Source organism: Camponotus floridanus, unplaced genomic scaffold, assembly GCF_003227725.1.
Source record: "Camponotus floridanus strain SB8 unplaced genomic scaffold, Cflo_v7.5 scaffold160, whole genome shotgun sequence".
In the NCBI taxonomy this organism is placed as follows: Eukaryota; Metazoa; Arthropoda; class Insecta; order Hymenoptera; family Formicidae; genus Camponotus; species Camponotus floridanus.
Genome location: NW_020229282.1, coordinates 256,903 through 273,094, shown reverse-complemented (window position 1 = coordinate 273,094; position 16,192 = coordinate 256,903). Strand labels below are relative to the sequence as shown.

General features: G+C 39.8%; 1 protein-coding gene across 11 annotated transcripts; it reads left to right on the top strand.

Annotated features, from left to right (window-relative positions):
* Nucleotides 1–1,310: 1,310 nt before the first annotated feature.
* On the top strand, nucleotides 1,311–12,666 carry LOC105249038 (disks large homolog 5). Of its 11 annotated transcripts, none has more exons than XM_025407102.1 (14): nucleotides 1,533–2,103; nucleotides 2,294–2,484; nucleotides 3,336–3,353; nucleotides 3,699–3,849; nucleotides 4,065–4,416; nucleotides 4,504–4,923; nucleotides 5,510–6,556; nucleotides 6,858–7,482; nucleotides 7,636–8,943; nucleotides 9,112–10,135; nucleotides 10,283–10,536; nucleotides 10,648–10,877; nucleotides 11,074–11,293; nucleotides 11,651–12,666. In XM_025407102.1, the coding sequence occupies exons 1-14, from the start codon at nucleotides 2,027–2,029 to the stop codon at nucleotides 11,755–11,757; spliced, it is 6,024 nt and encodes a 2,007-aa protein (XP_025262887.1). In that variant the 5' UTR covers nucleotides 1,533–2,026; the 3' UTR covers nucleotides 11,758–12,666. The 11 variants fall into 11 exon arrangements, with proteins under 11 accessions (XP_025262888.1, XP_025262891.1, XP_025262890.1 ...); XM_025407101.1 differs by having other exon boundaries at nucleotides 7,633–8,943; XM_025407103.1 differs by lacking the exon at nucleotides 1,533–2,103 and adding an exon at nucleotides 1,311–1,526 and having other exon boundaries at nucleotides 2,317–2,484; nucleotides 6,858–8,943.
* Nucleotides 12,667–16,192: the final 3,526 nt, after the last annotated feature.

Here is a 16,192-nt window from a genome sequence, read left to right as displayed (position 1 = left end):
CAATTGTTTTTTTCACCCAACATCCGGCGATCATTTTATGGACGAGCAGTAACTCTCTTCGAAGCACAATTATATAGAGAAACATGCACCACTGGGTAAATGTCTAAAACTGAATAAAAATTAGAACTATTTAACGTAATCCTACGGGAGATACTTCAACTGAATGTGATTAAACTCGAATTCTGAAATTGTGTTTCGTGAAAAAAAGTTGTAATGAGCTCTGATTATTGGAGTAGTGTCTATATGTATATATATAAGCTTACATAAATATTATATATAAAAAAAGAAAATAAAGAAACACAAACTAATAGATGAATTAAGCTAATTTAATATATTTAATCTTGATTTTTATTAAAGATTTTATATAAATTTTCTGTTATTAATATATATGTATATTTTTAACTTTAATTGAATGTATTTGCTATAAATATTACAAGTGTAAACATTCAAAATTTTTAAAGTGAAATTTTAATACAGAAGTTCTTTCATATGAGGAAGAAAACTATTTCCATTTTTTAGTTTTCTTACTGAATTCATTTCAATAGTCTATAATTTGTGCAAATAAAATTCAGAATTTTATTTATATTTCTTTGTATACATATATATCTTTTTAGAGACGCTTGTTTTATATGTATATATATTTTATTTCTTCAAACATTTTTAATTACATAATACTAAAATTATAAATAAAATTTGTAGAGTGAGATTTATGAATATGTGTTCTCGAAAATATCGATATTCACGTATTATTAAATGAGCAAAAATTGCAGATATTAATTTAAAGAAAATAAGGAAAATAATTCTAGTATTTTCCAAAATGTCTTAATTAATAAGCATATAACAGAAAATATCTCTTCTACATATTTATATGACACACCATGAAAATATGTTTCTCTACTGTTACAATATTTTTATTCTATCCTCTTTATACGTCGGCGAATTTTATTTTGATTTTTGCCACGCATACTTACTTGCAGTTTTTTTATTCCAGCCGCAATATTTCTCACGAGAAAATGTACAGGTACAATACACTTTACGCAAGGTGTGCGCGTGGTCAATTTCCGCAAAAAAGACTTCTCTATTTTATATCCTCCGCTGTTCCGAATCAGCTGTTTATCCGTAAACTGAAACTTTCCGCTCGCGCCACTAGCCACGTGATCACGTGACCGTGCGTGAAGCGCGAGAGCCAATCAGAAGACGGAGACTGCGCAGGAACTACTTGACTGCGCATGCGCCATTGGAACGGAGACGGAAGGACGCTGTTTCAGAATAGAGGAGGAGCTCGGGTTCGATAATTTCAGGATAGAGGGATCTCTGCGCGAGGCGCTTCTCAATTTCAACATCGGTGACCGATCGCAGTCGGCGCTCGCCGCCCGCGGAGTTTACATTGTGTGTATGCGTATATCGACGACGAGCGTAGAAAGAGAGAGAAAGACGGAGCGTGCGGAAGGCACGCGCGCAGACATACGGCGGGCGAGGAGCAAAATGGCTAACTGTCAGATCGGATCCTTCTGTTGGCGCGGCAGGTGAGCGATCGGCCGGCGCGATTCCTCGACATGTGTGTGCGTGCGTGTGTGTATGTACGCATGTGTGTGTGTGTGTGCATACGTCATCGTCGGGCTCGGGAGACGTGAAAATTCGCGAGATGTCATCGCGACGGACGTAACGTACCGATAGATACCCCGGATCGAGGGATCGATACTCGTCGCTTCCCCGCTGACGACGACTCTCCTCGTCGCGAGTGCGTTTCCCGAGTCGGGACGAGAGATCGGCCGACCCGACGAGTTCGGATTTTCGGATACATCGACGCGCGTAGATCCATCTATTACGTCCGTTCGAAAAACATACGTCCTTCCCCCTCCTCCTCCCGCGCTCCTTCTCTCCCATGTGTGTCGCGCTCGGTTGCTCGGTCAGTTAGTCGGGCCTCTGTGTGCGCGCGCGCGCGCGAGAGAGAGATCTGTCTCTCTCCCTCCCTCCCTCTCCACCCCCGATCTCTATATATCCTTCGTTAAGCGCGGGAGAAGTGATGCGTAAGAAAATCCCTTGGATGATACACGCGCGACACGTGTGTTGGGATGTAAACGACGGCGACAGCGGGAGGAGGTACGTATCATACGTGTGTATGTGTGTGTGCGCCGCGCGTCAGGTGCATGTCTCTCTCTCTCTTCTCCCCTTCCTTCTCCTACATCCTCGTACACACACGTACACGCGCCATCGCTGCTCCATAGTGGCCATAATGTCATCCCGAAGGCTGCTTCTTAGTAATTTACAAAGGGTTCGCTCTTGCGTGAAGTACGATAGCGTACACTTTTCCAGGCGATACCTGCCCCGCTTCGCACTCGGTCGCTGGCGTACGAGGACGAGCGCCCGTATTGGTAGATGGTAATCGCGCAGCTCGCGCTCTCTCTCCCTCTCGCTCACGAGAACCACCGCGGAGAGCCATGGCTTCTGGTGCATCCTCCTTGGACAGTGCTGGAAGTAGCGGTGAGTGGGACAATTTTTATTTTCAACGCCTTTCTTCTTTCTTCTTCGTCTTTGTTTTTTTTTTTCCTCTCTCCTCTCCTCCTTTGTGGAGGAAAACCGGCCACCGCGCTCGCTCGATAATGTCTCTCGCGTACGGCTAACGTCAGCGCGTCATTGTATTTTTAATTACGACGTCAGGACGACGCGTTATCGTTCCCGTCGTCGTCGCGGAAATATTTTTATCGGAAAATTAAACTCGGCGAGAGACAGTCGAGGACTCTCCTGCACGTCCGAGCCTCTTGAAATATTCGTTTCAGAGTAATAAAAAAATGTTGAATTTTTCTCCTCCTACGTTATTATAATTTCAATTTGTTTTCAGAGTAATTGAGATTCTAATGTACCATTTCGCTGCATAAATCTGTCTTATCTCAGAATAAATTTGCATATATGTATAGCTGCATCTTGAGGAAAGAGAGTATTGCTGTCAATGAATATTGAATGTAATGGAATTAAAGATAAAAAGGATAAAGATATTACATCATACAATTTGGAATATTGTTATTGATTTTTCTCGGTTGAAGGAAAATAATGAATCATTCTGTATACTTATATGCGTGACCTAGAGTTTCTTTCCTGGTGAAAGCTAGCGAGACATCTGATTATGTTGTTCCATCTACTGTAACAAGCACATTTCAGACTTCTAAATTTCATTGTGAAATTTTAACGCGCTCTATTCAGGCATTATTTGTACTTTTACTGATTTTACTTGTGCTCTCCTTTTTTTTTTCCTTCTGTTTGCGCTTCTCTTCCCTCTTTACACGATCAGTATGTACGTCTTGAAGTAATACAGGTGTTTATAATTAATTTTCCAGATGGTGCACTTAACATGGGTAAGAATTATTTTTAAACAAGAGTTATAAAAATACATGTGCATATATAGACTCATCTCTATGTGGACATCGCATCTTTTTTCAATAAATTCCCAATGTGATCTCCTTTTGTCGCATTATTATTATGCGTATTGCTTAAGAATGATTACATTAGTTATACATTGGTGTACAACACATATCTTTTTCCTCTCTCTGTACATGTATATTTTTTTTATTTATTTACTTTTGATTTGTCACAAATATTACATCAGACAAATTGTATTTTATTTTCACGCACACATTTTATATTGGGTTACATCAATTATGTTTTTGACGTGTTTGCTGTTGGAATTGACATAAAACCAGAGGGGGATAGCGGAAGTTACGGCAGTGTTGGAAGCCCGGTCGGTGGCCCCGAGTGTCGTAGTGCCGAATTTGACGGTTTACAGGCTCAATGTGATCAAGCGATGCATCAGCTTCAGCTACTTAGGCATAAGCACTCCGATACCATAAGACGGTTTGTTTTGATTTTGTCTCGAATCTTTTGTCTCGCTCTCTGCTGCTACATCCCTTTCCCCTCATCTTTCATCTTAGCATGTTAGTATATTTTTTAGTTATATACAAATGCACACATTTTTCACACCTTTCTCACGTACGCTTAAAACTTCGCTTTTAGGATAAATACCATTCAAGTGCATTAAAAAAAAACCCACAAAAATATACAAAACACAGGTGTGAGCATACTATGAAGGAATTGGAGTATTATCGCGGGCAACATATAGCAGTCATGAATCAACTGGAAGCGACTTCCCAAGACAGCTCCGCGTTACGGGCGAAATACAATGATCTCGCAAACGACAAGCAACGACTGGACCGTGAGGTGCAGACTCTACAGAAAGAACTGTCGGAACTGCAGCGCATACAGAACCAAGATGTTCTCGTCTCCGATGCCGCGGGCAACGATCCTATGAACCAACATTATCTATCTGCGTTACGAAAATACGAAGCGGTTAAGGACGAATACGATTCCCTCAGGAAACGGTACGACGACTTGATTGCGTCGCATTCCTCTGCAGTTAACAAGGCAAGTATATTTGATAGCGTTATCTCTAACACGTCTTGCTCTGGCAACAAAAATTTATGCAAAATTGCGTATGTATGATAAATACAGCTAGAATTGTCGCAAGAGGAGGCTAAGAGGCTCAAGAAACAATACGACAGCGTCTTGGAGGAGCGTAACAGTGCGATTCGCGAGCGTAACGGCTTGAAGCAACAGTGCACCGCCGCGATTCGCCAGTGGGACATTGCATTAAGAGAGAGAAACGAATATCGCGAAGCGCTAGCCAAGGTGCAGCAGCAGCACGAGGAGGCGGTCAAGGAGATTAATCAGGCGATGGTGCTGCGCATGAAAGCCAGCAAGGATATGAAACGACTTACCGAGGAACGAAATGCCGCTCTGCAAGAATACAGTCTAATCATGGGAGAACGAGATACAGTCCACAAGGAGATCGAGAAGTTGGGCGACGACCTCACGCAAGCGTACACAAAAGTCACGTATCTGGAAACGCAAAATAAGCAGCTCATGGACGAAGTAATGAAAATATTAATTTAGTCTCTTATTATTCTCATGTTCCCCTTCTATTGATGTTTACATGATCTGTTATTAACATACATTTAATTAGTAATTAAGTTTATTATATATTTGTTTTTGCAATTCTATTGTATTTTTTTTCGCGTGGAAAGCGAGGAGTAGTATGTTGAATCAGTTTTAATCTCTTTCCAAACAGTTTGAGCATTTAATTTCGAACTTTATCTTGATACATTCTAGTATTGTTGAACTTTTATTAATTTCCAAATTTTATCGATTGCTAAACAAGAAGTAAATTTATAATTTTATAATTATCTTTTTTAGGAATCTTTAATTTGCACTTGTCGCGTACAAAATTGAGTATTTATGCTTATCACAATATTAAAATGATAGTAAAGATAAAGAGAAATAAACTCTTCCATTATTATACATGCCTATTTTTCAAAACTAGCAAAAATCTTATTTTCTTGGATCATGAAAAAAATTTGAATTAGATTTTGTTGGAGAAAAATCTGAGACTTACATTATTTATAGAAATGAACGCGATATCTTGTTATACACAATTACATCGATGCTGATTTATTTGCAGAAGAAAACGTTGTCTTATCAAGTCGAGACGTTGAAGAGGGAAATCTCGTCCGCCTTGCAAGACAGGGACGAAGCTCTGAAATTGTGCAATGAGTTACAGCAGAAATTCGGTGAACGTGATTACACTGGCGAAGGTTCCAACAGAGACTATAAGCATCGTTTGGAGTTGAACTCGTTCAGTCGCGAACGTGATAGCGTCAACAAAGAAGCCGAAAAGGAGACAAACCCAAGGGATGCAACACGAGATAAACAGCGCATGGACAACTTAGAGCAAGCCAACTTGGAGTTGGATAAACTCAGAAAAACCGTAGATACGTTACAGGTGGAGCTCGAAGAGGCTATTCAAGAAGCCGAAGTATCGAAAAGAAGGAGGGACTGGGCCTTTAGTGAGCGTGACAAGATAGTGTTAGAGCGAGAAGGAATAAGAAGTCTGTGCGACAAGTTGCGAAAGGAACGCGACCGCGCTGTTTCCGAATTAGCCGGCGCTCTGCGTGACTCCGATGACATCAAAAAGCAACGAAACGAGGCATCAAAGGAGTTAAAGGATTTGAAGGAAAAGATCGAAACCAGCCAGTTGGCGCAGATTGATGAGAGCAACGATTGGGAGATGATTCCTATTCACGTGGAGCCCGGTAGGATTTGCTTGGACTCGGATCGCGATGACCTGGGATTGATCCTCGTCGGCGGCCGTGATAGTCCGTACTATCCAAATGACACTGGTGTCTATGTTGCGCAAGTGGCTCAAGGTAGTGCCCTCGACGGCAAGTTACGTCTAAACGATTGTATCGTGCGAGTGAACAACGTCGACTGTACATCTGTATCGACGCGCGTGATCCTAGAAACTTTGCGTTCGTCTACTGTGAATCCAGTGACTCTGATCGTGAAGCGACGCCGGATGACCAGACGGCCGTTGAGAACCACGCAGTTATCGATCGGTTCAGTGCCACACGGCATTACTCTGGAACTCGGAATTTACATCTCGAAGATATCGCCCGGTAGTTTGGCTGCCAAGGATGGAAACCTCGCCGTAGGGGATAGAGTATTAAACGTAAGTAGTTACATCGAAGTAATTTGCTCTAAATCTATATCTTATATTAATTTGTATAATTTATTGATTGATTTATAGTCTTATAAAGTGTCCAAGCATATAAATACTCTTTACTCCTTCTTTATTTTCTTAGACTAAAAAAGATTGATTAAAATAAATAAAGCTTAAATTTAATTTACTTTAGTTTAATTTAAAAAAGAGAAAGAAATGATTTCTGTGATGAAAATATCCTATATATATTCTATACACATACATAAAACGTGACATTTATATTATATTAGATTTTAAAATTCATTTTTAGATTAATAGTAAACCGATGGATACTGTTACTACGGCGCACGAAGCGATGGCAATTTTAAATGATGATACCGTGGACGTGTTAACAATCACAACATTGAAGGGTATTTCAATACCGTCTGTCGCTAGTTCGGAAACAATGGGGTTAGATGGTTTCGTGGAGAAGCAAAAGATGGTAAACAGCTGTTCGCAAACCGAGCAAGAAAGAATGATGTTGAAAGCTTCGTCAGATGATTACGAAAGGCGATATCTATCGACGAATTTTGCTGATCGAAACGCCTATAAAGCCGCAAAGTCCGTGAGCGGTGAAAAGTCGAGCGGCATTAGCAACGCTTGGGACAACTTCCGAGAGAAGATTGACATAGTGCGGGGACGCAAGCATAGTAAGGAGCGCGACGACAACAACAAGAAGAAGGGTCACCGTAATTCTAGTCCGAACACGTTCGAGCAGGAGCAGGACGCGATAGCAGAGCTCGACTCGGTGATCGACAGCTACCACAAGAAGGCGAGCAACACTAACAACAATGGCGTGCTGAAACGCAGCAAGCGACGCGGCGCAGAGAAGGTCGAGAAGAACGGCGGCACATGGCCGAAGGCGCGTGGCGTGCCCCTCATACAGAATGGGACCGGTACTATATTGCATCCACGCAAATCGAAAGAGCGTTTCCCCCTCAGCGCCTTCTTACCGAAATACGATAATTATAATTATAATCGTATCTCCAATCCCATTTCCCTCACCAACTTTTCCAATGTCAATAATCGTCATACCGTTTACAAAGCAGTGGAGACGCCGCTACCGACCTTCACCAAGACTGGACAGCAGCTCTTTAATCAGAAGTCGTCATCGTTCACTCCGGCGGTGCAGTTTAAGGACATCCCGATCGATGGCGGCAGCAAGAAGCCACCGTCGACGGAATTCGAGAGCAGCGCGTCGGAGACTGGACGACTCGGTTCCGGGCTGGCGCCGTCCGAGACTAGCATCGACTTCTCGGTCAAGTCCGGCGGCGTCGGCCGCGATCTCGATTCGTACTTTGCGAACAAACGGCCGCAAAAGTATACGAGCGGTGTCGGCGGTGGCAGTAGCAGTGACACGCAAATGACGACGGACACGCTGCAGCACAATCGCGTGCACTCGCAGCTTTATTCGTCGGGAATCGGCGGCTCATCTACGTCCGCCACGTCGACCACCAGCGGTCCGGCATCGCGCCAGCAAATGGCACCCGGTAACTTTCCGTTTCCCCCGCATCATCCGTATGCCACATCGTCGCACTCCCATCCGCATTCTACGCAGCACCAGACTCACTCCTTACCCTCGCGCTATCCATCGCCACCGTCGCTGCCGTCCGCGCAGTCCGGCGAATCGATAGGCCTGCCTGACGCACGTACCTACTGTTTCGAGCCTCCGTACAGCCCCGGACCAGGTTCGCAGACCACAGTGACCCCGGTGGCCACCTTCGGCCATCTGCACACTCCCTCCGTAGATTTGCACTATCACAAGTCACGCGCACTGACGCTCGGTATACCCTGCGACACGCCCACTTACGGACATGGATACGAAGGCGGCACCTTACCTGGTCGAAAAGAAGATCAACGCATTCGCATACCGTCCAACACCAGTGTCACGTCCAAGAGCAGCGTCGGCAAATTATCCACCGGTAGCATAGAGAGAACGTCGGAGCGAGGCAGTCCAATGCCAACATTCCACGTAGAGGTGTTGAGTCCGGGCACTGGTAGCACCAGTGGGACCGAGAGCAGCAGTGGTACCGTGAGAGGAGGCAATCAGCATAAACGCGCCAGTATGCCGGAGTACTGCTCGCAGTCACGTCCAGCGCCCGGTGAACTACGCCGAGTACACATAGACAAATCTGTGGAACCGTTGGGTATTCAGATCCAGTGTCTGGAAAGTGGCGGTGTATTTGTCTCCACTGTCTACGAGCAAAGTCTGGCAGCGCAAGTCGGCCTACAGATTGGCGATCAATTGTTAGAGGTTTGCGGCATCAATATGCGAAGCGCGACCTACCAGCTGGCCGCCAACGTTTTACGTCAGTGCGGTAATTCAATTACAATGCTGGTGCAGTATAGTCCGGACAGTGAGTATTGTCTTTTGCGCACTAAAGCAAATAATACAATCTTTATTGAAAGGCGCACTTTAGAATCTCTAGCATGTGTTTACGTTAACGGCATGATTTGCGCGCACTTTCTTAATTCCTCTTCACATTAATACATTTCGATAATACAAAAACATTCGAATTTTTCAGGATATTTTTCTGCTTTGGCTTTCACGTTATTCGGAATACGTGTCTCATATAAACGGCATTTTTCTTTGCAAGAATACACCGAATTAGAGGCGGGTTCGTCCTCGAGTTCGTCGGAAGCCGCCGACGGAGCCGCGGCCGGAAGTCGCAGCGGCTCACCGACGCCATGTAACAGTCCGGAAGCGCCGCGAAAGAGCACGATGGAAACGTTGGAGCCAGTGGAACCGGAACGCGACACTACTACTATTACCATCACCACCACTACCGCCGCCGCCACCGTCACCGCCGTCACTACCGCCGCGCCCGTCATGAGCACGCTACGCGTCGAGCGGGACATGCGACCATCTGCCTCGTTGGACGTGAGGAGCACGCAAGAGCGACAGCGCGAGATGCGACCGTCCGCGTCGCTGGACATCAATATTCGCAAGCCGGAACTACGCAGTGCCGCTACGCTGGATCGTTTGAGCCGCGCGCAATTGCAGCGGCAAACCGCGATGAGAAGTCCCACGCAGGAAGAGTTGAATCGGAAACCACCTCCGCCGAGTGGCGAGCCTAGATATCTGCTGATCGAAACCAGGAAATGCTCGAATCTTGGTATATCGCTAGTGGGCGGAAATGGCGTCGGTATTTTCGTGCATTCCGTTCAACCGGGTTGTCTTGCCGAGGAGGGCGGCCTATTTACCGGCGATAGAATCCTGGAATATAACGGCGTGGATCTGAGACAAGCGACCGCTGAGCAAGCCGCCCTCGAATTGGCTCGACCGGCAGATAAGGTAACGCTGGTCGCCCAATATATGCACGAACGATATAACGAAGTGAAGGACAAGCCGGGTGATAGTTTCTACGTGAAAGCGTTGTTCGATCGAACCGGCGAGGTGGGCGACAGCCTGCAGCTGCGTTTCAACAAAGATGACATTCTATACGTGGATAACACAATGTTTAACGGAACGCCGGGCCATTGGCGTGCATGGATAGTCGATCAGACCGGCCGTAGACAAACATGCGGAATAATCCCTAGCAAATTTAAGTAAGTTACATTTTTATGGAATTAATATTGTATACAACATTTAAAAAGCAAAAAGAGAGAATATATGATGCATTTTATTTTAATCTATACGTAATTTAAACTGAAAGATTTATGTATAAATAATTTACTATTGTTATTCTTATACAGAGTTGAAGAAGAGTTGCTATTACGACGCTCTCTGGGTGATTTAGAACAGGATGCTGGCAAACGTAGCAACACGAGCGCGAGGAGAAGCTTCTTCCGACGAAAGAAGCAACAACCACGTTCATCCAGCAGTAGAGACAGCACTAAAGAACTGTCGTCGCATCTCACTGGAGCCCACTTGGGATGGTACAGCGATAGCGGAACGTTGAACGAAGATACTCTTCCGGCAAGTTATCAGCGTGTTGAGAGGCTCGATTGTACGTATTAACTTATAATTGTAATTCTTAATTACGCCAATAATGTCACAATATTTATGCAGTATATCTTTTAGACACATGTAGTATAATAATGATTACTATTAATAACAGATCCTACTTTGAGACCTGTGCTGATAATCGGTCCGCTTAGCGAATGCGTAGTAACGAAACTTCTACAGGATTATCCGGGACAGTTTACTAGATGTCTAGCGGAAGCAATGCATTGTTCGCAGTCGACTTTGGAGCAAGGCTTGCGCGATTCGCTCTACATAGATTACAGGAAAAAAGGCAGCTACTTTGAATGCACGACTGTACAAGCTGTTAAAGATATATGCGAGAAGGTAAAATATGTGTGTGTGTGGGTGTGTTATTGTTGAATAAATGATTATTATAAATAATATTATAAATATATAATTAATATTATATAAATAACATGTAAATGATACTGTGTTATATATAAATAGTAGTAATAATAAAAGGGGAAAAGGATAATTGATAAAATTTTTAATAATAAATTTGTGTTTATATTTGTTATAGAATACACACTGTATTTTGGATGTGTCGATGGCTTCCATCGAGAGGCTTCACAGACATCAAATTTATCCTATTGTTTTGTTGATAAAATTCAAGGATAGAACGCAAATTAAAGAGGTAAAAGATTCCAGATATCCGAGCGACAAAATCAGTACAAAGGCCGCGAAGGAGATGTTTGAGCATGCGCTCAAGATAGAAGCAGAGTATAAACACTACATCTCTGGTAAGCAAATCGTGTTTCTAATTTTATTTGTGTGCATAAGAGAAGTATGCGCAGTTTATATATATTTTGTTGTTGTTTCGATGTCACGAAATATAGAGCAGATTAGTTTAATAAATTAAATGTTTTATGTTTGGTTATTCATAGTATTATTTTTTTTTTCTTTTTTTTTATCTCAAATACGTACTGTCAATGTATTGTAACATAAATGAAATGTTAAGTAATGTAGTTTAATATAGATTAGATGGAAAGTATATATAATTCAAAGAGAGAGTAAATGAAGATTGTTTATTGCAAAATATATATAGCAGCATATATATTGCAACATATATATTGTTTACTCAATTAATAATATTTCAGCCGTGATTCCTGCGGGCGTGAGCGTGGCGTATATATGCACGCAGGTGAAAGCCTCGGTAGATGAAGAGCAAAGCAAAGCGCTGTGGGTTCCTAGAGGGGGTCCCTGACACAAAAGGGGGGGCCCCCACAAGCCGCAGTGGAAGTCAATCTAAATTCCACCAGGGGGCCCTTACGTCGTGCACGTACGCAAAGAGATTTGCTACGCAAAATCAATTATATTATTTATGGTCTCTTGATTTTTCGGAGGAGGATGCGATGCAGTTGAGAAAACCTCCATTTAACGAAGAACTTTTCATTGTGCTAATCGCTCAATTTGGTTGTGATGATACGAGTTTCTACGATCCATTTTGCTTTAGCGTATTTAGCTCGTTAAATTATCGCAATCGTATAAAACAGGTACGCGTGTATTTCAGTTTCTCTGTCGCATTTCTTTAAGTTGCTACTCCAAACACTAAATCATCATGTCGTGTTTTAGTTATATCAATTTGCTTTGCGCTATATCTGCATCACTATATCAAGATATATATATATATATATAGTTCACATCTGTGTAATAATCAGATCTACAAAGTATATAAATTCATATTGAGGGAGATTATCTTTCGCGTCTTTTCGGAATTGGCTTTCCTGAAAAAGTAGCTAGTGAAATATTATATAATTGGTGCTTATTTATTTTTTTGATTTTTTTTAAATACTCACTCATCGTTATTCATTAGATAAATATATCAAATAATTTATGTTTAATAATCAGTTTGCTTTTCGATCTTTGATCGCGTATAATCAAGCAATGCAACGGGAAATGCAGCTAATAACTTATGAAACCAATAATTCGTACGAGACCATAAGTGGATTAGTATAAAAATATTCGTCGTATTATGGCCCGTTAGAAAATTGGTGGATTAATATTGACAAACTGTCGATTAGAAAATAAATAAATTATATAGCCGTTTCTTTCGATGGCTATTATATATTATTAATTAACCTCTCAAACTAAAACTAATGTACAGAAAAAGAGAGGGAGAACAAAATTGATTATTTTATGTAAAATGTTAAAAAAGTATACATATTTTAACAATTTACATATAAAAATAGTATTTTTTTCTTTTATATAGATATATGAAAAAAGAAAAACTACTTATTTGTAATTAATAATCTAAGAAAGTTTATGACATTAATATTTAGTTCTCTCTTATAATTTAAGCTTTGTATATTGCTTTATATTATATTTTTTAACTGTGTAAAATAATTGAGAGAAAAACTTCTTGCGCGTATGTACAATGTTTATTAAAGAAATGTTTGAGGGGTTAAGAAAACTTTTAAATTAAGAAATTGATAAGAGAGAATAAAATGTCAAAGTGAAAGGATGGAATTGATGCAGGCTCAATATTCTATTCTTGTGCACTGAATTGTAAATATCGATTTATAATATCTATAATAGCCAAATACGAAGTCGGTGAAATTGAGAAACTAACACTTGTTATATTTAATAACGACTAATTTTCATAACAATACGCACGATTGTTTTCATACATCTTGAGATTGGAATTTTTGTGAATTTACACTACCGCTATTCTTAAACGAGCTTACATATAAGCATTTCGTATGGTGCGGTTATACGAGTTCAATTTATAAGTATTCTTAAAGAAAAGAAAACAAATCACAGATCGAAAAATCCGCAAAAGTGGATACATTTATCTTTGTATGTTCTTACATAATATTATTTGTAAATACGATTTTTCTACAAAGAGAGAAAGATATATATATATATATATATATATATATATATATATATATATATAATTTAGGAAATATTTTTTAAATCAATATAATTATATAATTTACGATCGTTTAGTATGTATCAGTTAACCGTATCTGTACCTGAACTGTTATTTTTTTCATAATTTGATAGATACGTCCGACTATTTTGAGGATAGTAATTCGGACGTAATTTTTTTTACGGAATAATTAATACACGTGTGAGGAGGTGTATCCGTAAAAATCTATATATGATACACGAAAGGGATGAAACATTTTCTTCTTTGTCGGAAATCTTTTCGACATTACGAGAAATCAGCTTTTCTCATTGCGAATCATCTTCTATAAATGCAATTAGAAGCAGTTCAGTACTTGTGATAATACGATATAATAATCATCTACGTGAACGAGGATCTAGAGATATATATATCTGTCACGAATCACACATATAACGAAGAGCAAAAACAAAGAGATGCTGAGAAACGCGAAAAGCGAGCTTGTTGGTTTCACGCGAGACATTTTGTTTTCCAACGAGACAATATCTAGACATAAGTTAGAAGCGAGACCAAAAACTAAAGGAATACTAACGCTAATTCGTAAGGATTGTGATTAAATTTACTGGTACTGCATTATAATAGCGTGTGTGGCGCATTTAATACAAAGAAGCAATAGATATATACTTTTTGATATATTCAGGGAGAGTATTTGCCCTGTGCAATCAATGATTTTTTTTTTTTTTTTTTTTCCAAATGTTTCGCACGCGCTTGTGTATTTAAATGTGTATAGGGACCAAAGCATTGGTTGGTGTCTTTTTGATGAAAAGTGAAGAAAGAAATCACACTTTACCACGAATAATACAGAAACTTTCAGAGATAGTGGACGTAAAAATTTATATATCAACGAACGATTTCTAAAAAGATATTTTTCTAGGAGGGAGGGCAAGAAACATGTTTTCTTTTTCAAGTTTGAAAGTATAAAATATGTAACATACATATATCATACGTAAAAATTGACTCTTTTAAACTGGAAATTGAATTGCTCTCTCTTTTCGAATAACATTTAGCGAATGGCGAAAACAAAATTTCCATGTGTAAAGATCGAGGAATAATCGGAAACACTCGCGATATGAATCAAAGGCGAAGAACGAGGAGAACGAGAAAAAAAAGAGAAACTTGGCGCTGTTATGATTACTCTCTCAATCACACAGCACTGTGATACATATAGCATATTACTCCTTCGATGACATATCAACTTAACAATCCTTTTACACATATATTATACATATACGCGATATAAAACACATATTTTGGGCAATACTTATACATATAGATATATATACGTTATACACAAACGTGTATAACAATGCACTTTCAATTTTTCATCGTAAGCACGTCATTTTTCGATACAAAAAATTAACTAAATGTACGCGAATATATAACAGAGATATAGTATCATCGACTTTGAGGACAAGTCGAATCCAGCGTGTGTCACATTAAGCTGCAATGGCTTGAGATTGATCGGTAGTAACTTGTGACTCGCTTAATCGAATCAAAAGCCAATACAGCAATCAATAAGCAATCATTCAATAATCCTTTTTCGCAGTAAGAATTGCAAAAGTTGTTCCATGTGTATTATCTCATAGAGTTCGATTTATTCCTTGCCCTCGTTCACGCTGAGAGCAACAATCGCGAAGCCGCGTTATTATTCTTAATGCGCGGCTTCGCACAGATCACGACTGATCTTTAGTATTCTACGACATGCCACCTGCCTCGATCGCACTGCAATCGTCCGATATACGATAAATAATAATCAGTGCTGTCTATCGCCGTTCTTTCTATATACCGTCACTATCTCCTCGCCGTACTGTCTATCTGTCCTGTCAATTTATATTAACTTTATATCTACACATATTACCGTGAAGAACGGGCAAAATGATACACGCAACTTTCTTTTTTCTTGAAATGGATGAAATGGTGTCGCAAAAAGAAAATTATTCATGTCTTAATGATATTTATTAAATTATTGCAATGCTGCAAAAGAAATCTATTATGTAAAGATATTGATTACTGATTGAAAAAGATGACACTTGTTATTAATTTTTATTTTTTAATTATATAGAATGTCATACATTTTTCACATTGACGAATATATGTCGTAATTAATATTTTTATTAAATGTATGTGTATATGTGTATATATATTATTCGCTTTACATGTCAGGTTGTTTACTGCCCTTTGAAGAACCTGGAATTTTGAAGGATTTTTTAAATATATGTGTGAAAGATCAGGGAATTTTTTTATAAGCTTCGAGTAGACATCCTGTACATTATATATACATAATATATTGTATATATATACATACATATATATATATAAAACAATTTTACTAAATTAATTAATCATTAGAAATGGAGCATTTTTATTTACGCTATTATTGCAGAAAGGAGCAAGTATTGTTTTTTGATTAATTTTTTGGAATTTGTAGATACAGAGAGAGAGGAACTTAAAGGATCGCTGTTTTTCTACAAAAGTGGTGTATTATTTTGCCAGTTGACGGATTCTTAGCTAAGTGAAAATACTTGTTCGTAGTTTGAAGTGTGATATTAATTAATGCATAATCCGAAAGTTGACACACATATAAGCATGCTCGTAATTTTCGCATGAAATTGTTCTTCGTTTACAGAAGGATCCGGATAACTTTGGCACTATGAATGGAAAACTTTTTTGAGAAATAAATAATGTTTATCCGGTATCTCTACCACGAAATAGACTGCTCAATTTGCGCTTG